Source organism: Salvelinus alpinus, chromosome 4, assembly GCF_045679555.1.
Source record: "Salvelinus alpinus chromosome 4, SLU_Salpinus.1, whole genome shotgun sequence".
Lineage (NCBI taxonomy): Eukaryota > Metazoa > Chordata > Actinopteri > Salmoniformes > Salmonidae > Salvelinus > Salvelinus alpinus.
The window spans coordinates 71,553,671-71,575,086 of record NC_092089.1 but is presented as its reverse complement, the minus strand read 5'-3'; the positions used below and the strand labels follow the sequence as shown (position 1 = coordinate 71,575,086).

General features: G+C 43.9%; 2 protein-coding genes across 2 annotated transcripts; one reads left to right on the top strand and one right to left on the bottom strand.

Moving 5' to 3' along the window:
- Positions 1-2,209: 2,209 nt before the first annotated feature.
- LOC139574355 (endonuclease domain-containing 1 protein-like) lies at positions 2,210-7,023 on the bottom strand. Its single transcript, XM_071398846.1, has 2 exons — positions 4,378-7,023; positions 2,210-2,897 (listed from the first exon to the last, which is right to left on the bottom strand). The coding sequence occupies exons 1-2, from the start codon at positions 4,663-4,665 to the stop codon at positions 2,289-2,291; spliced, it is 897 nt and encodes a 298-aa protein (XP_071254947.1). The 5' UTR covers positions 4,666-7,023; the 3' UTR covers positions 2,210-2,288.
- Positions 7,024-7,217: 194 nt separating this feature from the next.
- On the top strand, positions 7,218-18,892 carry LOC139574354 (zinc-binding protein A33-like). Its single transcript, XM_071398845.1, has 6 exons — positions 7,218-7,730; positions 9,910-10,005; positions 16,855-17,088; positions 17,296-17,318; positions 17,567-17,682; positions 17,937-18,892. The coding sequence occupies exons 1-6, from the start codon at positions 7,218-7,220 to the stop codon at positions 18,500-18,502; spliced, it is 1,548 nt and encodes a 515-aa protein (XP_071254946.1). The 3' UTR covers positions 18,503-18,892.
- Positions 18,893-21,416: the final 2,524 nt, after the last annotated feature.

The window sequence follows — 21,416 nt, the reverse complement described above, 5'->3', positions numbered from 1 at the left end:
CTTGTTTGCTACTGAGAGAAGGGAGTTGGCTATCCCCCCTGTCCAAATCAAATCAAATCACATTTTATTCATCAAATGCGCTGAATACAAGTGTAGACTTTACCATGAAATGCTTACTCACGAGTCTTTTCCCAACAATGCAGTTAAAAGTAAGAACATTTATAAATAGATAAAAATAAAATAGTAACACAATAAAATAACAATAACGAGGCTATATACACGCTATATACAAGGAGTACCGGTACAGAGTCAGTGTACTGGGGTATGAGGTAGTTGGTGTGGTTGATTGAGGTAATATGTACATGTAGATTTGGTTAGGTGATTGATTGAAGTACTATGTACATGTAGGTAGGGGGTCAAATGCAAAAGTCTGGGTAGCCATTGAATGAACTGTTCAGCAGTCTTAAGGCTTTGGGCCAGAAGTTGTTCAGGAGCTTTTTGGGTCCAAGACTTAGCGCTCCGGTAGGCTACCGCTTATCGTGTGGTAGCAGAGAGAACAGACTGACTTCGTGTGGCTGGAGTCTTTGACAATTTTTAGGGCCTTCCTCTGACCAATAACACTACTACACACAATAACTTTATGTAGCCTCTCTCTCCCTACAGAACTAGTGCCTACTTCTGTACACACACAATCTGAAACACACTCATACACACTCTGGGATGGACTGTAAGATCAAGGAGGAGGAGTGTGTTCACATGGCTACAGACATTGACATCAACAGACAACGTACATAGTCATGAAAAGCATATCTGGACAGAGCGACACTGAAACTGACACAGACATGATGTTGACGTAAAGGGGGGGGGGGGGGGGGGGGTTGAAGAGCTGGGCCAGAGGAGAGGCAGGTGTCTGGATTGGGTTGGGGCATCTCTGTTCTGATTGGGAAAACATTCCAGTCACATAGGGGTTTGGCCACCCACAGGGTTGTCTAATGGCCCAGGAGAATTGACCAGTGCTCTTTCTGCAGTAAGATGTACCTGTTTCTTGCCAAGCTGATTTAGCATGAGAGGACCCATGCTATTTGATCAGCACAAGTATGTCTTCTTTAAAGCCAACTGGAACACGTGCACGTGCACACGCACATGCGCACACACACACACACACACACACACAGAGAAAGACAGAACGGGATCGGGAATGCTCGGGAAGATCGGGAATGCTCATAAAGGACCTTGTCTCATATACTGTTGATTTGTTGTTTGTATGTTGTAGTTTTTGTATTATTATTTAAAATGTATAACATCAGGAAGAACCAGTTGAGTGGTTAGTGTTTACTCAGCTTATCTTACACCTGCAGAGCTACTCAGTTGAGCGAGTGTGCCAGTCCTGGTCTGACAACCTTAGGAAGTGCCGCCTTGACAATGGCATTTTTTTCCAGTCACAACCAGATTCACAACAGATATATCTATGGGAGGATTTTCCCCCCTTTCTCAAGCTCATGTCAAAATTCATGTGATCAGCATTTATCAGTGACCTTGACACACAAATGCTGCACAACACGTGAGCAAGGTTTCATTTGTATTTGGAGACAATTCCGTTCACAGTTTTGGGAAGTTGAAATGATAGAAATCTGTTAGCAGTGTGTGGAATATGCCATTGTTATCATATATTTATGTATATTGTATCTAATTGAAAAGTACCTTAAATATAACATTCAAATGTACAGTGCGAACATTAAATTACAATTTCATAGTATTATTCTATAAAGTATACATAGTAAGATGACAGCGTATTTGACGTTTTAATAAAATAGTATATACTGTACATGTGAAAAGGTATTCTACTCATGTACTAACCGACTCCAATAGCAACATAATGAAAGCTGTGTGTGTGTGTGTGTGTGTGTGTGTGTGTGTGTGTGTGTGTGTGTGGATAACCTTAGGGGTAGGTTGTCACAATCCATTGTGATGGATAATGAACTGTCTGGCTGTTCTTTAGAGCTTGACTTTCGTGTATTGAGACTGTTGTTCTATTTCAGTCCACTGGAGGGCGATCAAACACAATACTCACCCTATACGTGTGTGTGTGTGTGTGTGTGTGTGTCTGTGTGTCTGTGTGTCTGTGTGTCTGTGTGTCTGTGTCTGTGTCTGTGTCTGTGTCTGTGTCTGTGTCTGTGTGTGTGTGTGTGCGTGCGTGCGTGCGTGCGTGTCTGTGTCTGTTATGACTGGTCTGCAAACTAGTTCAAAGATCTTAAATCACCAAATATATTATGTTCCACTGTAGATTTTATTTTTCACTCAACAGGGACAGCTCATACAACAGCCAATTACCTAACTACCACACCTGCTCACAGGCATTGATTGTGAAACAGGCTGATGTGGACGCCCAGTCTCTGCTGTAGAATAGTCTCCACGGTGTCCAGGGGCATCCGCCTCACATCGTACCCCCGAACCGAGGCCTTTGCCTGGGGGTCCACCGGCACAATCTCTCCACCACTATGGGGGTCGTTCCGGCCCACAGCAGCATATGATGGGAAGTAGGGTCTCTGTGAGGCGGGGAGACTAGAGTTGTAGGAGGGGCAGCAGTAGGCAGACCACATGTACTCTGGCACCGCTACCCGGTTGGCCATCCAGCGCTCAGAGAGGTATGACAACGCCCCTGTTATCACATACGCCGGCCCAATGCAGTAGTTACCCATCCGGGCCCTCACCTCAGCCTCCAGCTGAGCCCAGGGGCCAGAGTTTGAGGCTGCCCGCTGAGGGACCACGTTGGTGAGGGTGAAAGTGGCCCGGCGGTCCTCTGGGGCCTGGTGGTGCAGGCTGGGGTTGAGGTGACCCTTGGTGTAGGAAGAGTTGATGTAGTCCTGGAGTACCGCCTGGCTCTCCACCACATTCTGGTCCACGGGCCCACGCCGCGGGAAACTATGCATCTCTGGACTGGCACCGGAGAACGCCAACTTAGAACACAGAGAGAGAGAGGAAACACTGAGACTATAACCGACACAGAGAGAAAGTTAGTTCAACCTACACTACCGTTCAAAAGTTTGGAGTCACATAGAAATGTTCTTGTTTTTGAAAGAAAAGCATATTTTTTGTCCATTAAAATAACATAAAATTGATCAGAAATACAGTGTGGACATTGTTAATGTTGTAAATGACTATTGTAGCTGGAAACGGCTGATTTTTAATGGAATATCTACATAGGCGTACAGAGGCCCATTACCAGCAACCATCACTCCTGTGTTCCAATGGCACGTTGTGTAAGCGAATCCAAGTTGATAAGTTGTGTAAGCGAATCCAACCCACAAAACACCAGTCTCAATGTCAACAGTGATGAGGCGACTCCGGGATGCTTACCTGCTAGGCAGAGCTCCTCTGTCCAGTGTCTGTGTTCTTTTGCCCATCTTAATCTTTTATTTTTATTGGCCAGTCTGAGATATGGCTTTTTCTTTGCAGCTCTGCCTAGAAGATCAGCATCACCTCTTCACTGTTGACGTTGAGACTGGTGTTTTGCGGGTACTATTTAATGAAGCTGCCAGTTGAGGTCTTGTGAGGCGTCTGTTTCTCAAACTAGACACTCTAATGTACTTGTCCTCTTGCTCAGTTGTGCACCGGGGCCTCCCACTCCTCTTTCTTTTCTGGTTAGAGACAGTTTGCGCTGTTCTGGGAAGGGAGTAGTACACAGCGTTGTAACAGATCTTCAGTTTCTTGGCAATTTCTCGCATGGAATGGTCTTCATTTCTCCGAACAAGAATAGACTGACAAGTTTCAGAAGAAAGGTCTTTGTTTCCTGTAATCGAACCCACAAATGCTGATGCTCCAGATACTCAACAAGTCTAAGGCCAGTTTTATTGCTTCTTTAATCAGAACAACAGTTTTCAGCTGTGCTAACATAATTGCAAAAGGGTTTTCTAATGATCAATTAGCCTTTTAAAATGATCAACTTGGATTAGCTAACACAACGTGCCATTGGAACACAGGAGTGATGGTTGCTGACAATGGGCCTCAGTAGTGTACACGGTAGTGTATATGTTTACACATGTTTCCCCCCATCTTTTTACAGTGCTTATTACATTGTAATAACCAATTCTACCACTGGTATTTACTCTGAGCTGTTGGGTACAAGAAAATAAAAACATAAGCTTCAATTATGATCCAATCTTTTTGTTCCTGGAAATCACAATTTAAAAAGGGAAACAGAAACAGAATATTTCCCAGATGACATAACTATTACTTTGTTTTAATTGCTTTGGTTGAGACGAGTCACGCTGCTTAACCACTTTTCTAAGAACTCCTGGCTTCACACAAGCCCACATCCACACCTATACACACACACACATGCACACTATAAATAGTATTTTTTCTTGAATTGAGTAGAATAAAATGGAATAGACCCTGAATTTAATGCACAGTTACACACAGAGACATACTCCTCACCTGTGGTTCATACATCCACTTGTTCCCAGGCCGTTTGCCTCCTCCAGGGGTAAGTATGTAGGCAGAGTAGAGGGTGGCACGGCGCTGGTGCTGGTACAGGCTTGCAAAGTGGTACTGGTTCCTGTAGCGCTGGCAGATGGGCTGGTACCCCTCTCCCCCCATGCCTTTTGGGGGAGTCTCCATGTAGAAGAAACGGAGGCAAGGGGTGAAGTCACCCACCTCCCCCCAGACCTGACCTCCAAGACTGGCTAGAAGCATGAGCAGAGCCTCCCTACACGAGACAGGCATCCTCCTGCTGAGCACTGGACTGTGTGTGTTATAGAGAAAAGCCTGTGTATCTATCAGCCGAAACTAGTCACCGACTGTCGTCCAATGTAGTTTAGCTCAGTCCACTCCTGCCCAACTCAGTTCAGTTCAATTCTCTACAGAGAGCCCTATTCTTCTGTTCACTGTCTGTTGAGGCACCTGTGTAATCGATGGAGAGTGGTCTTCTATCAACCTAGCTTCGAAGGTCTTTTATACCCAGTGAGTAGAAACTTAGAGGGTGACACTTTCATCTGACAACCTCTCCTCCCCTTCTATTTCCTTGAGATGCAACTGAACTTCCCCGTGCTGACCACAGTCTCTTCTGGGAAATATACAGCCCTTCTGGGACACACATGGTCACTACATGATAGAGGTTATCATAGGAACAGAAATTGAAAGAGCCTCTGCATTACATCTACACACAGGTCACTGAAACTGAGCTGACTGAGTGAAACTAGAGTTACTGGCACCCAAAATGTGACAGAGAGCAGGTTTCATTTGAAGATCCATAGGTATTTCCCGTTCCCCCTTGGTGGAATGGAAAGCTGCTGACATCCTACTGATGGATATAGGTTAAGGTTCAAGTGTGTTTATGCGTAATCAGTTTCCCTTCTCCTTCCCCAAAAAGCCTTTAATCAAAGTGCTGACTCATTCACCAGCCTCAGCTTTTCAAGGCAGTGTTCTGGAACGTTTCGAACCCTCAGGACAACACCTGGTTTAAAGTCACAGACTCCTCTGACACACTCCGGGGTGAAAGTAAGCTACTACAGCCTACCAGCCAAAATAAATATTGGGGGTACACCGTAATGGTAAAACGTGAGCCTATTACAATTACCACAAAATCCCGAAAAAAATACATACAAGCTATTAATCATTATTGTATTTTCTTCAACAGTGGACGCGATTCAGGCTACGTGTAGGCCTAACAATCACAGATCTCATTACAATACACGTAGGTGTTTTGTAACACATTTCTCTTTCCATTCATGAAATTGCAGTTGCACAGTGCATTGTTATTTTGTAAGTGGACGAATGTGCGCGGGTAGTCTACAGGTGATTGTTTAACAATGAGATATTAACATGACTGGTTGTGTTTTTGCCACATTGGCATAGGCAGCGCGTCCATAAGGCTAGGACAAGATTTCCCTATAGTCAATTGAATTAAAACTGCCAAAATGATATAGCCTAATTAGCTTCCTCCTGTCTATACACAAAACAAAATCATTTAAAATAGGCTACTATACCAGAAAGCATGATTTGGCCACAGAGGATCATTATCTTCTTTAATAAATAAATAAAGCTGTGGAATGTTTCGAAATCGCATAACATACAGAAGGAAGGGCTCGCAATTTGGGCAGCGCGGGAGGCAAATACCAAATAGCAGTTTGTTGAGCTGTGACTGTCAGTAAAAAGCAAAGAGACACAGCCAGGCATATCGCAATATTTAAGAATACAATTGCGGAAAAACCGTTTGGAAAGTAAATTACTCTTGCTGTAAAAAGAGTAGCCTATCTTATTGTCACCCGTAGAGAACATCGACATATCCCCAGTGTACATATTCACTGTCTTCATCATTGGGTCAGTGACACTTTAGCTTGTTTTTGTATGTCATATTGTATTTCGCAGTATCGGCAGAGTAGGCTACCGTATGTTTGTAGTTGGCTATTAAAAAATATTCTGCTAATGTCTCCATTCATGTAAAATGTTGCATGGAATGTGTAGATAAAAGGCCAACAATAAATATCTGATAGGCTACAGCCTAGGTCTACTCTACGCCCCTACGCACTGCATTGAACAGTCTTTTTTGAGTGTTTGAGTTATACTAGCCTAAAATATGACTTTCCCATCTAATCATCACATTAGGCATAGTAAGCTATCTTACATAAGTCTGCATATGCGAGGATGCATGGAATGCTTTATTATAAAGGTGTCTTTTTATGGTGAAAATGAGCTTCCCCAAACTTGAAACCCACGAGCAGCCAATGTTAAAAGGAATTGCATGTTAACGGTGATATGACACAACTTTTTAGCCTAGGCTACTAGGCCCAGAGATCATTCATTAAATTAATAGGGATTCTATATAAGTTATTCTATATGATTACACTCCTAGGCTATAAAACAAATGTGTGCGCGCACTTGGGTGTCCCATACCCGTAATAAATGATATCTACTTTCACCCCTGGACACACATTACAGTTACACTACATTTAGGCAACTCCTACAGCCCAGATGCTCCATTTCAACTATCCAGTCCCTTTTAGATTCATGAACGCTTGAGGGATTAATAGAAGTAGGAGCTAGGAGCCTACGTGAAACTGGGCCAGAGAGACACCTGGTTCAGTACGCGGCTAACAGCGGGATCTGTGGACTTGTAGACGCATGTCTTCACTCTCTTCCGTGAAACAGAGGAGCTCAGACACTGTCAGGTCAGACAGACCACGCCCTCTCAAATACGGAAGCGTGAACTTTTCCACTGCATCAAGCAGCTACTTTGAACTCAACCCCCTGTCCCTTCAGTGAGCAGACGGCTCGGAATGGCTACTGATGCCAGCGCGCTTGAGGAGTTACATAGCGAGCTCAGCTGTCCAGTATGCCTCGACCTCTTCCGTGAGCCGGTGATCCTCGAGTGCGGACACCACTTCTGCCGTGTGTGCATTACGCTGTGCTGGGAGGCCAAGTCCGACGAGCACCCGACTTGCCCGCAGTGCCGGAAGACATGCCCTCAGAAGCTGCGTCCTAACTCGCTTCTGTGTAACGTCGTGGACAGCTTGAGGAGAGCCCGATCCATGGATTTGAAACCCGGGGACACGGAGCGCGCGCAGGAGGATACAGAAGAACGACAACGGGGGGCCAGTATGCCCAGCTCCGGTTTCAGTTTCACCCGTTCTTCTCAGCGCCACGAGCCAGACCTTTGCGAGGAGCACGAGGAGAAGCTGAAGCTATACTGTGAAGATGATCAGCTCGCGATCTGCCTGGTGTGCGGGATGTCACGAGGCCACAAGACGCACAACGTCATCCCCATCAACGAGGCGTTCGAGAACTACAAGGTATCACGTTGGAACAATATTTTGTATTTATATATCTACCTATATAGATGTTTTGCTATAGAAATACATATGGGTTAATAATACATCACTGTCACAGGGACCTGGCGCATTGGAATGCATCAGGTATGCTAAAACCTGCCCATAAATCTGAAACTGCAAAGTTGACAAAGTTACTATATTAAATCAGATATTTTTTTTAACAAGTTTGGACCCAAGCAAAGAGTGTTATTTAAACTTTTTTTTTTAAGACAATTGGGTCTTTCACGTGGTTACCTGACATGACAGTTATTTTAAAGGTCACGAACAGTCAATATCATGTTTTTCATGAAATTGGATGATATTGAAACCAGATCAAACTATGATGATCAAAGTATTAAAAATTACTGTTGCTTCTACATTGATCAAGTTTGATCATGAAGTTACTGGTCCCCTCCCCATGTCAAACACTTGGATTCATTATGAAGGGGACAAGGTGACATCACCTTAACTCTCATTATAATACACCAATGGTAACATGATATTATCTTACCTAATTTAAATAAATACTGCCTTGTAACCAACATTGGAGAAAGCATGTTTGCAGAGGGGCGTGGTTTATATAGCTAGATAGCTACTCTACTGGTGCCAAAGTGTGACTGTAGGGTGTCAGCAAATATAATTGAAAGTTTACCCTATTCATCTATGGCAAAGATACTTATATGTTTCCCCTTTCGTCTTTCTGGTGTTAGGTAGTTACTGGCTAGCGAGGTCTTGCGCCAGCATGGAGCAAAAGGGGGAGGCTCATTCAAAACTTTGACGCAGTTGTCATATTCAACACATCCGTCAGTGCTGCTGTGAACCGCATCACAAGAGATGCCAAATGGGAGATGTATAAAAAAAAAATATATATATATATATATATATATACAGTACCAGTCAAAAGTTTGGACACACCTACTCATTCAAGGGATTAAAAAAACAAAACTTTTTTCTACATTGTAGAATAATAGTGAAGACATAAACACTATGAAATAACACATATGGAATCATGTAGTAACCAAAAAAGTGTTAAACAAATCAAAATATATTTTATATTTGAGATTCTTCAAAGTAGCCATCCTTTGCCTTGATGACAGCTTGTCACATTTTTTGACTGGTACTGTATATATATAATTGATGCAATTTCAATGTTGTTTGAGTTGCTTTGTGTATCACCAAATTTGCTTGAGATGATTTTACTGCAACACTGCTCACTGCATCCAAGTTGCTTGACATAGGTATTTCAAAGAGCTGTCAGTCAAGGCGACCTTATGAATATAAGATCTCCGCCCACTCATCTTGTCTTTTTAAATTTCCTGGTAATTGGCCATGAGAGAAAAAGTACTTTTCAGGATAACTGTTCAGGACCTTTAAATCAGCCACTCGGGTCAGTGTGAGTTTATACTTCGAGAGGAATTCAGCATGCCGGTGTCAGGGCTTAGTTCCCAGTGTCACGTTCGTTGATGGAATGATCGGACCAAGGTGCAGCGTGGTAGGCGTACATCATCAATTTATTAAATGAACACCAAAAACAAGAAAGATAAACGACACGTAAAGTGTTGTAGCGCTAACACAGCAACTATACAAAAACAAGATCCCACAAACTAAGGTGGAAAAAAGGCTGCCTAAGTATGATCCCCAATCAGAGACAACGATAGACAGCTGCCTCTGATTGGGAACCATACCCGGCCAACAAAGAAATAGAAAACATAGATTGCCCACCCTAGTCACACCCTGACCTAACCAAATAGAGAATTAAAAGGATCTCTAAGGTCAGGGCGTGACACCCAGACATATTAAACCTTTTTTATTTGCCGTGGATGTTTGGTGCCATACCTGTCACCACACTGTTTCTATAAATATTACCAGTCTAAATTCTAACTTTCTTTGGGTTCATTTGGGTAACTTGTTGAAATGGGTCCAGTTAGTTGTAAATGCTCTTGGATCATATGAGTTACATTAAGCTTGTTGTCAGAGAGACTACAGAGGATCCAAAACAGTACATCTTATTATTGACAAGAGAGTTAGGCCTAATTCAATCTCTGTATAACGGAAACACACTCTGTTTTATTCTCTTAACTTCACTATGTCTCTCTCTGTGTGTGTGTGTGTGTGTGTGTGTGTACGTGTATGACCTGTTTCCCTTCTTCCTCTTCTGCAGGACAAGCTGTCCATAGCCCTGGAGAGAGTACAACTCCAGACAGGACAGGCTTCTCTCCATCAGGTCCAGACCAACAACAAGATCATGTTCATCAAGGTATACTGACTGCGTGTGTATGTGTGTGCGTCAGCGAGAGGATTCTGGTTTGCGGTGCCCCTAGTCCGAACCAGAATTTCTGTTGACCATGCAACATTCTCCTGCGTTGTCTCACCCAAGCACATGCAAATTAGTTGAATTATAAAGGCTTTGTCAATATGATTATGTTGACAGGTGTCACATCAAATATTGGACTGTTGGGAATAGAGGTCGACCGATTATGATTTTTCAACGCCGATATCGATGCCGATTATTGGAGGACCAAAAAAGCAGATACCGATTAAATCGGCCATTTTTTAAAATGTATTTGTAATAATGACAATTACAACAATACTGAATGAACACTTATTTTAACTTAATATAATACATCAATAAAATCAATTTAGCCTCAAATAAATAATGAACATGTTCAATTTGGTTTAAATAATGCAAAAACAAAGTGTTGGAGAAGAAAGTAAAAGTGCAATATGTGCCATGTAAAAAAGCTAACGTTTAAGTTCCTTGCTCAGAACATGAGAACATATGAAAGCTGGTGGTTCCTTTTAACACGAGTCTTCAATATTCCCAGGTAATAAGTTTTAGGTTGTACTTATTATAGGAATTAAAGGACTATTTCTCTCTATACCATTTGTATTTCATATACCTTTGACTATTGGATGTTCTTATAGGCACTTTAGTATTGCCAGTGTAACAGTATAGCTTCCGTCCCTCTCCTCGCCCCTACCTGGGCTCGAACCAGGAACACATCGACAACAGCCACCCTCGAAGCATCGCTACCCATCGCTCCACAAAAGCCGCGGCTCTTGCAGAGCAAGGGGAACAACTACTCCAAGTCTCAGAGCGAGTGACGTCACCGATTGAAACGTTATTAGCCCGCTAACTAGCTAGCCATTTCACATCGGTTACACCAGCCTAATCTCGGGAGTTGATAGGCTTGAAGTCATAAACAGCTCAATGCTTCAAGCATTGCGAAGAGCTGCTGGCAAATGCACAAAAGTGCTGTTTGAATGAATGCTTACGAGCCTGCTGCTGCCTACCATCGCTCAGTCAGACTGCTCTATCAAATATCAAATCATAGACTTAATTATAACATAATAACACACAGAAATACACGCCTTTGGTCATTAATATGGTCGAATCCAGAAACTATCATTTCGAAAACAAAACGTTTATTCTTTCAGTGAAATACGGAACTGTTCCGTATTATATCTAACGGGTGGCATCCCAAAGTCTAAATATTGCTGTTACATTGTACAACCTTCAATGTTATGTCATAATTATGTACAATTCTGGCAAATTAAGTACGGTCTTTGTTAGGAATAAATGGACTTCACACAGTTCGCAACGAGCCAGGCGGCCCAAACTGCTGCATATACCCTGACTGCTTGCACGGAACGCAAGAGAAGTGACACAATTTCCCTAATTATAAGAAATTCATGTTAGCAGGCAATATTAACTAAATATGCAGGACTAAAAATATATACTTGTGTATTGATTTTAAAGAAAGGCATTGATGTTTATGGTTAGGTTTGGTGCAACGACAGTGCTAAATCATCACCCGTTTGGCGAAGTAGGCTGTGATTCGATGAGAAATTAACAGGCACCGCATCGATTACATGCAACGCAGGACACGCTAGATAAACTAGTAATATCATCAACCATGTGTAGTTAACTAGTGATTATGTGAAGATTGATTGTTTTTTATATGTTTAATGCTAGCTAGCAACTTACCTTGGCTTTTTGCTGCCCTCGCGTAACAGGTAGTCAGCCTGCCACGCAGGCTCCTCTTGAAGTGCAATGTAAGGCAGGTGGTTAGAGCGTTGGACTAGTAACCGGAAGGTTGCAAAAACGAATCCCCGAGCTGACAAGGTAAAAATCTGTCATTCTGCCCCTGAACAAGGCAGTTAACCCACCGTTCCTAGGCCGTCATTGAAAATAAGAATGTGTTCTTAACTGACTTGCCTAGTTAAATAAATGTGTAAAAAAAAGTATAAAAAATAATAATTCAGCCAAATCGGTGTCCAAAAATACCGATTTCCGATTGTTATGAAAACTTGAAATCGGGCCTAATTAAATCGGCCATTCCGATTTAATCGGTCGACCTCTAGTTGGGAATGTCTAATGCACAATGGTACTCTGAGATTATGATACAGATTATGGGATTAGTGTTCACCCATTCTTCCTCTCAGAAACATTGCAGACACACACACACACACACACATATTCTCACACACCTATTGTAAGCACACACCATGAGAGTGATGTAAAATACTGGCCTTAGTTAGCACTTAGCAGTGATAAGGTCAATGCTAGAATTTAGAATGGGCCCGGGACTCCCCCTCTGTGTTCTAACACAGGCTTCACCTCACAAGGTAAAGTCTATAAGAGCGTTGTACGTGTGTCTGAGGCAGATATGGAATGTGCAGAATGTCAGGGGGGCGGTAGAGTTCTGCCTTTAAGATGAACAGAGCACAGTCATGTGGGCCCCATTAAGGAGGAGTGCCCTGTGTGTCTGTTTGTCTGTCACATGCTGACAAACTTACTCTGCCAATCACTCGATCTTTCACTTCCCTCTTACCCTCTCTCTGTGTGGTTGTGTGTGTGTGTGTGTGTGTGTGTGTGTGTGTGTGTGTGTGTGTGTGTAGCCAGCTAACTAGCTACTAGTCTTTGTTAGCCACGGCTAGCGGTCTTCTCCTTTTTCCCGTCATCAGCCAGCCTTAGCTCGGACAACTCCTGCCAGTATGCACAGCGCAATATCAACCCAGAGCATATCGGACTGCTTCTCTCTACCATATCACCGGATTTCTGACGCTTTGGATCATTACACCGGATCATCGCAGCTAGCTAGCTGCAAACGAGGGGCTACTGTTAGCTAACGCCCCTGTCCCGAAGCAAGCACCAGCTAGCCTCGAGCTAGGCCCATATACCAGCTAATTCTAGGGCTACAATACCTCCTTTGCCAATTGGCCTGGACCCTTTATTGTCGAAACAGAGCCCCGCCAATCCATCATGACTGGACTGCCGACGTGATCGCCCGATGTGGTCTCAACAGGCTATTCTGTTACGATGTCACCGAAGAACCATCTACTAGCCCCGGCCCGCTAGTTTTCCTGAACGCTGTGTCCCCTGCTCGCCTAGTGTAGTAGTGACTACCGAACGGCACCCTGACTCACCCATTACTGCTCTTTTGACCGTATGATCACTCGGCTACACAGCTGATGCCCCCTGGACTGTTTCAATAACACGGTACTTCATTTTGTTTACCTGTCGGCCCCACCTCGAACTCAGGTCCTGTATGTACCTAACAGACCCGCTCTGCCCATTCATCGCCATTTACCTGTTGTTGTCTGAGCTCTCCTGATAAACACCTGTGATTGCTTTATGCCTCTCTCTAATGTCAATATGCCTTGTCTACTGCTGTCTTGGCTAGTTCTTACTGTTTTATTTCACTGTAGAGCCCTCAGTCCCGCTCAAAATGCCTTAGATAGCTACTTTGTCCCACCCCACATACATATGGAGACCTCACCTGGCTTAACTGGTGCCTCCAGAGACGAAACCTCTCTCATCGTCACTCAACGTCTAGGTTTATCTCCACTGTACTCACATCCTACCATACCCTTGTCTGTACATTATGCCTTGAATATATTCTACCACGCCCAGAAATCTGCTCCTTTTATTCTCTGTCCCCAACGCACTAGACGACCAATTCTTATAGCCTTTAGCCGTACCCTCATCCTACTCCCCCTCTGTTCCTCTGGTGATGTAGATGTTAACCCAGGCCCTGTAGCCCCCAGTTCCACCCCTATTCCCCAGACGCTATCATTTGTTGACTTCTGTAACCGTAAAAGCCTTGGTTTCATGCATGTTAACGTCAAAAGCCTGCTCCCTAAGTTTGTTTTATTCACTGCTTTAGCACACTCCGCCAACCCTGATGTCCTAGCCGTGTCTGAATCCTGGCATAGGAAGGCCACCAAACATTCTGAAATTTCCATCCCCAACTACAAAATTTTCCGCCAAGATAGAACTGCCAAAGGGGATGGAAGTTGCAATCTACTGCAGAGATCTGTCATGCTATCCAGGTCTGGGCCCAAACAGTTAGAAATAAGAAATAAGTCTCTCACGGTTGCCGCTTGTTATAGACCCCCCTCAGCCCCCAGCTGTGCCCTGGACACCATATGTGAATGAATTGCCCCCCATTTATCTTCAGAGTTTGTACTGTTAGGGCCATCTTACAATCTAAGCTAGATGCCCTCAATCTCCCACAAATGATCATTGAACCTACCAGGTACAACCCTAAATCCGTAAACACGGGCACCCTCATAGATATCATCCTGACCAACTTGCCCTCTAAATACACCTCTGCTGTCTTCAACCAGGATCTCAGCGATCACTGCCTCATTGTCTGCGTCCGTCATCCCTGTCAAACGCTCCCTAAAACACTTCAGCGAGCAGGCATTTCTAATCGACCTGACCCGGGTATCCTGGAAGGATATTGACTTCATTCCGTCAGTAGAGGATGCCTGGTTATTCTTTAAAAGTGCTTTCCTCACCATCTTAAATAAGCATGCCCCATTCCAAAAATGTAGAACTAAGAATAGATATAGCCCTTGGTTCACTCCAGACCTGACTGCCCTTGACCAGCACAAAAACATCCTATGGCGTACTGCATTAGCATCGAATAGCCCCCACGATATGCAACTTCTCAGGGAAGTTAGGAACCAATATACACAGGCATTTAGGAAAGCAAAGGCTAGTTTTTTCAAACAGAAATGTTCATCCTGTAGCACAAACTCCAAAAAGTTCTGGGACACTGTAAAGTCCATGGAGAATAAGAGCACCTCCTCCCAGCTGCCCACTGCACTGAGGCTAGGAAACACTGTCACCACCGATAAATCCACTATAATTGAGAATTTCAATTAGCATTTTTCTATGGCTGGCCATGCTTTCCACCTGGCTACCCCTACCCCTGTCAACAGCTCTGCACCCCCCACAGCAACTTGCCCAAGCCTCCACCATTTCTCCTTCATCCAAATCCAGATAGCTGATGTTCTGAAAGAGCTGCAATCTGGACCCCTACAAATCAGCTGGGCTAGACAATCTGGAGCCTCTCTTTCTAAAATTATCTGCCGCAATTGTTGCAACCCCTAATAATAATAGCCTGTTCAACCTCTCTTTTGTATTGTCTGAGATCCCTAAAGATTGGAAAGCTGCTGCAGTCATCCCCCTCTTCAAAGGGGGAGACACTCTAGACCCAAACTGTTACAGACCTATATCTATTCTACCCTGCCTTTCTAAAGTCTTCGAAAGCCAAGTTAACAAACAGATCACCGACGATTTCGAATCCCACCGTACCTTCTCCGCTATGCAATCTGGTTTCCGAGCTCGTCATGGGTGCACCTCAGCCACACTCAAGGTCCTAAACGATATCATAACCTCCATCGATAAAAGACAATACTATGTAGCCGTCTTCATCGACCTGGCCAAGGCTTTTGACTCTGTCAAAACTCAACAGCCTTGGTTTCTCAAATGACTGCCTCGCCTGGTTCACTAACTACTTCTCAGATAGAGTTCAGTGTGTCAAATCGGTGGGCCTGTTGTCCAGACCTCTGGCAGTCTCTATGGGGGTGCCAGAGGGTTCAATTCTTGGGCCGACTCTTTTCTCTGTATACATCAATGATGTCACTCTTGCTGCTGGTGATTCTCTGATCCACCTCTACGCAGACAACACCATTCTGTATACTTCTGGCCCTTCTTTGGACACTGTGTTAACAAACCTTCAGACGAGCTTCAGTGCCATACAACACTCCTTCTGTGGCCTCCAACTGCTCTTAAATGCAAGTAAGACTAAATGCATGCTTCAACCTATCGCTGCCCGCACCCGCCCGCCCATCTAGCATCACTACTCTGGACGGTTCTGACTAAGAATATGTGGACAACTGCAAATACCTAGGTGTCTGGTTAGACTGTAAACTCTTGACTTCGGCGATGTCATTTACAAAATAGCCTCCAACACTCTACTCAGCAAACTGGATGTAGTCTATCACAGTGCCATCCGTTTTGTCACCAAAGCCCCATATACTACCCACCACTGCGAACTGTATGCTCTCGTTAGCTGGCCCTCACTTCATATTCGTCGCCAAACCCACTGGCTCCAGGTCATCTAAGTCTTTGCTAGGTAAAGCCCCGCCTTATCTCAGCTCACTGGTCACCATAGCAGCACCCACCCGTAGCCCGAGCTCCAGCAGGTATATTTCACTGGTCATCCCCAAAGCCAACTCCTCTTTGGCCGCCTTTCTTTCCAGTTCTCTGCTGCCAATGACTGGAACGAGTTGCAAAAATCACTGAAGCTTGAGTCTTATATCTCCCTCACTAACTTTAAGTGTCAGCTGTCAGAGCAGCTTACCGATCATTGCATCTGTAAATTGCCCACCCAACTACCTCATTCCCATACTGTTATTTCTTTTTTGCTCCTTTGCACCTTAGTATCTCTACTTGCACATTCATCTTCTGCACATCTATCACACCAGTGTTTAATTGCTAAATTGTAATTATTTTGCCACTATGGCTTATTTCTTGCCTTACCTCCCTAATCTTATTACATTTGCACACACTGCATATAGACTTTTCTGTTGTGTTATTGACTGTACGTTTGTTTATCCCATGTGTAATTCTGTGTTGTTTGTGTCGCACTGCTTTGCTTTATCTTGGCCAGGTCGCAGTAGTAAATGAGAACTTGTTCTCAACTGACCTACCTGGTGAAATACATTTAAAAAAATAACAAAGTCTCTTAGATGTATTCCATACCCAGTCTGTAACACTAATATTTTTCTCTGTTTCTCCCCACATCAGGAGCGAGCTGGGGACATGGAGGTGCAGGTGAGTGCAGAGTTTGGACGTCTGAGGGATTTCCTTCTCCAGGAGGAGGAGAGAGTGAAGGAGAGACTGCAGAGGGAGAAGGAAAAGAGGCTCAACCAATTGGAGGAGGCCTTCAAACACACCACAGAGCAAATCAGCCAATTAGAGCAAACCGCCGACCAGCTTCACGTCAAACTCCGAGAGGAGGAGAACCCGGCACAACTCAGGGTGAGAGGAGAGAAAGGAAGAGGAAAGGAGATGGGAGGAAATCTGGATTTTAGAGGACAGATGGAAAGGGGTTAAGGGTGGTGGTGGAAAAATAACTAGAGGGACAGTGGGAAAGGGAAAGAGGAGGGTAGAAGGTTTCTGAGTAGGAGAAGAAGAGTGTGTGCGTGTCTCAGCATGGCCTCATATCTCTGTTTTTGTTTCTTACAGGGAATCAAAGATTTTATTGGAGGGTAAGTCATTGAATCCATGGTTGTTATTTGATGCTACCGCTCATAGAGCTCTGCAACATCCACATGACTCCACATGATTGAATTAACTCTAAAAAAAAGGTAACCCGATGTACCACAGTGTTTCATTCATCTTTATTTGTTCTATAAGGGTACTTTGTAAATTAGATAAAGACTCAGAAACAGGCCTTTCTAGGTAAATGAAACTCTGTCTCTCCCTTTCTTTCTCTCTATCTCTCTCCGTCTCTCAGGACAGAGAGTTTGTTTGAGCACCCCCCGGAGGTGCGTGTGGATCTGCAGGAGGGGGAGTTCCTGGGACCACTGCAATACTGCACCTGGAGGAGGATGAACTCTGTGCTTCAGCCAGGTACAACCACAGCCATAAAGCGGTAGACAACACACACCTTACCCAAACCTGACCACATTGAAGACCATACCTGAATCCATTAGTCCACAGCTCTCACATATGTGACTACATTTCACCACAGGGTCCACCTGATTGCATTCTATCAAACCTGACTGCACCTAACAGTATCCAACCACACCTATGAGCTGGCCGCATACACCAGGATTAACACTCGACCTCACACCCAATATTTGAATGCCTCTGTCTCTCCCTAGGTGTGACAGCAGTGACTCTGGATCCAGACACAGCTTACCCCAGGCTGTGGGTGTCCCCGTGCTGCACCCAGGTCAGTGTGGGGGACATCCAGCCCAACCTGCCCAACAACCCTGAGCGCTTCACCCGCTACAACATCGTCCTGGGCAGCCAGGCCTTCACCTCAGGGCAACACTACTGGGTGGTTGAGGTGGGCACCAAGACGGCCTGGGGGCTGGGGGTGGCGGCTGCTTCGGTCAACAGGAAGGACGAGATCAGCCTGTGTCCGGACGATGGCTTCTGGACCCTGGTGATGAGAGACGGGCGGGACGGGAGTGAGTACGAGGCCTGCACCAACCACGAGGAGAGCCTGTTGCACCCCCCTCGCCCCCCCAGGAGGGTAGGGGTGTACCTGGACTACACGAGGGGTGTTGTGGCGTTTTACGACGCAGGGGATATGAGTCACCTGTTCACATTCTCCGACACCACATTCACAGAGCCGGTGTTCCCCTACTTCAACCCCTGGCCAATCATCAACGGGAGAAACCGTGAACCTCTTATTATTGTTAGCCCAGACCCGGAGGTATGAGAGAACTGTTAAGAATTGTTATGAACTGTCTGAGAAATGTCAGAGAACACTGAAAACCAAATACAAGAAAGAAGAACAAGGTTAGAAAAGCTGTGAGAAACAGCATCATACTCACTAATGCACTAACACTATACCATTGTTCACTGTTTTGTCATTTATGTTACCGTGGATAATGTTTTGGGTTTGAAGAGAGCACATGCCAGTGGACTTTAAAGTAAGCCACATGGGAAAACGAATTGAAAAGGACCTTAAATATAACATTCTTATCCTTACAAATGGACAGTGTGAACATTAAATGACAATTTCATAGTATTATTCTATAAAGTATACATAGTAAGATGACAGCGTATTTGACGTTTTAATAAAAGAGTATATACATGTGAAAAGGTATTCTACTCATGTACTAACTGACTCCAATAGCAATATAATGAAAGCTGTGTGTGTGTGTGTGTGTGTGTGTGTGTGTGTGTGTGTGTGTGTGTGTGTGTGTGTGTGTGTGTGTGTGTGTGTGTGTGTGTGTGTGGATAATCTTCGGGGTAGGTTGTCATAATCCATTGTGATGGATAATGAACTGTCTGGCTGTTCTTTAGAGCTTGACTTTAGTGTATTGAGACTGTTGTTCTATTTCAGTCCACTGGAGGGCACTCAAACACAATACCCACCCTATACGTGCTGCGTGTGTGTTTGGCGGTAGGGGGAGATAGGAATGATCCAGTAGCGTAAAGGACCTGGGGGAAACATTGGCTGACTGTAGAATAAAAATGTGCTGTGCTACATCCACAATGTGGTCGTTCTACAGATAGATCACACTGTTAGGTTCTAATTTTCAGAGTACAAACTCAACGGACACCATGAAAGCTTAAACCAAGTTTATTCATCCCAGAGGGTCAATACAGCTGCATTAGACAAAAACATGGTTTCACCCGTGGTAGTATACATACCCCACTTTGGGTGGAGTCTCCTCCTTACCGCCAAACATTGCATCGTTATTGCTAGGCAGGGAGCTGAGTGATATGGGCCATAAATGGTTCCTCCCTTTATCAGTACTGCTACATGTGATAGGTTTTCCCTGCCCTCAGCCCCTCCCAAGCTTACTTATGGCACCCCTCATGTCTCTATTATACCTAATGATTAATAATATACCTAATGATTAATAATAAACCTAATGATTAATAATATACCTAATGATTAATAATATAGAAAGCTCAGAAACCAAACCTATCAACACACATACATGTCATATGTCTGGCCTGTTGTTTGGGAACATGCAGATAATGAACTGTGGCTGTTCTTTAGAGCTTGACTACGGTGTATTCAGACTGTTGTTCTATTTCAGTCCAACACAACGGCCACCCGACACGTCATTCTCACACTGGTGGCAACAAAAGAGAACGAGCTTTCAATGATTAAGAGCTGCACTTAAGAAATCACTGATTAAAATCCATGTGTCAGGTCGGGGATTTAACACCTAAAATATGAATCATGTAGCCATACTACGCCATCTTCTTTATACACGAGGTGACGTCCTCAGACTAATCTAAAATACACAGGTGCTTTGCATCAGGGAGTGGAGTATGCCAGGGATATACAAACATGTACTGTTCATTCACAATCTCAATTATTCAAGCAACTCAATGAAGGCTTCTCACGGGCACCACCTTCAGCGTCTAGCGCTCCGTGCAGTCACTGCTGACAAGCACAACAGGGTTAAATCATCCCGAGTTCCATCAGTACATAGGTTATCAATCGTCTATCAATGTATTACATTTCAATCAATATTCATATTATTTCTGGCCAACACACAAAATACATACCCAGGAAGGCATGCCATGGGATAAGGGGAACAGGTACCAGTGGTTATGGGCAACCTTGCCATGAACATACTGACAATCCATTATCGCCACACCCATCATCCCAAGGCACGCCAACCTGCACATAGTAATAGGATCCCCGGAACGAATGAAACAGACAAACATGTATACCTTGAGCCATGCCCTTAATTGGAAATTAGACCCCTGGCGCTGACAGAGGCTGCCTTCAACATTTCAACATGTTACACCTTGGCTGTGGTGATAAATGGTTTTTGGCAGAACTAACCGGTCAGAAAGGGGTTCAGATTAGAGCAGAGGTTCAAGGTGGTGCTGAGTACTGAGAACATGTGTCTTAAGTTCGTGTGTGTCTGTGTGTGAGAGTGTGCTGTGTGTGAGCGGGAACAGGTGCGTGTATGCGCAGGAAGTGTGTGGTGTGTGTGGTGTTGTGTGTAGGATTATCACCCAGACATTGTTTCAGCCTTCTATATCTGACACTTTAAACTTGATAAGCGAGAAGCTACCAGAATATACCACAATACAATATGAAAAAAATAAGAAAGCTGTTAAATACTAATCCCTTCTATATTTGGCGCAGGACAGCTATATGCTTGTGTTTTACATAATTTATATATGTGGTATTACGAGTCTATTGCAACATAACACCACAGGCTATTGTATCCTCAGATGGGCACACAACTATTCTTAAGTTGACTTAACATGGACTACAGTCAATTGGTTTTACTTGTTAAGTATGTTTTAAGTATGTCTACTTACAGTGCGTTCCTGAAATTATTCAGACCCCTTGACATTTTCCACATTTTGTTGCGTTACAACCTTATTCTAAAATGGATGACCTTATTTTTTCCCCTAATAAATCTACACACAATACCTCAAAATGACAAAGCGAAAACAGGTTTTTAGACATTTTTGCAAATGTATTAAAAATTTAAAACTGAAATACCTTATTTACATAACTATTCAGACCCTTTGAATATGAGACTTGAAATTTAGCTCAGGTGCATCCTCTTTCCATTGATTATCCTTGAGATGTTTCTACAACTTGATTGGAGTCCACCTGTGGTAAATTCAATTGAATATGATTT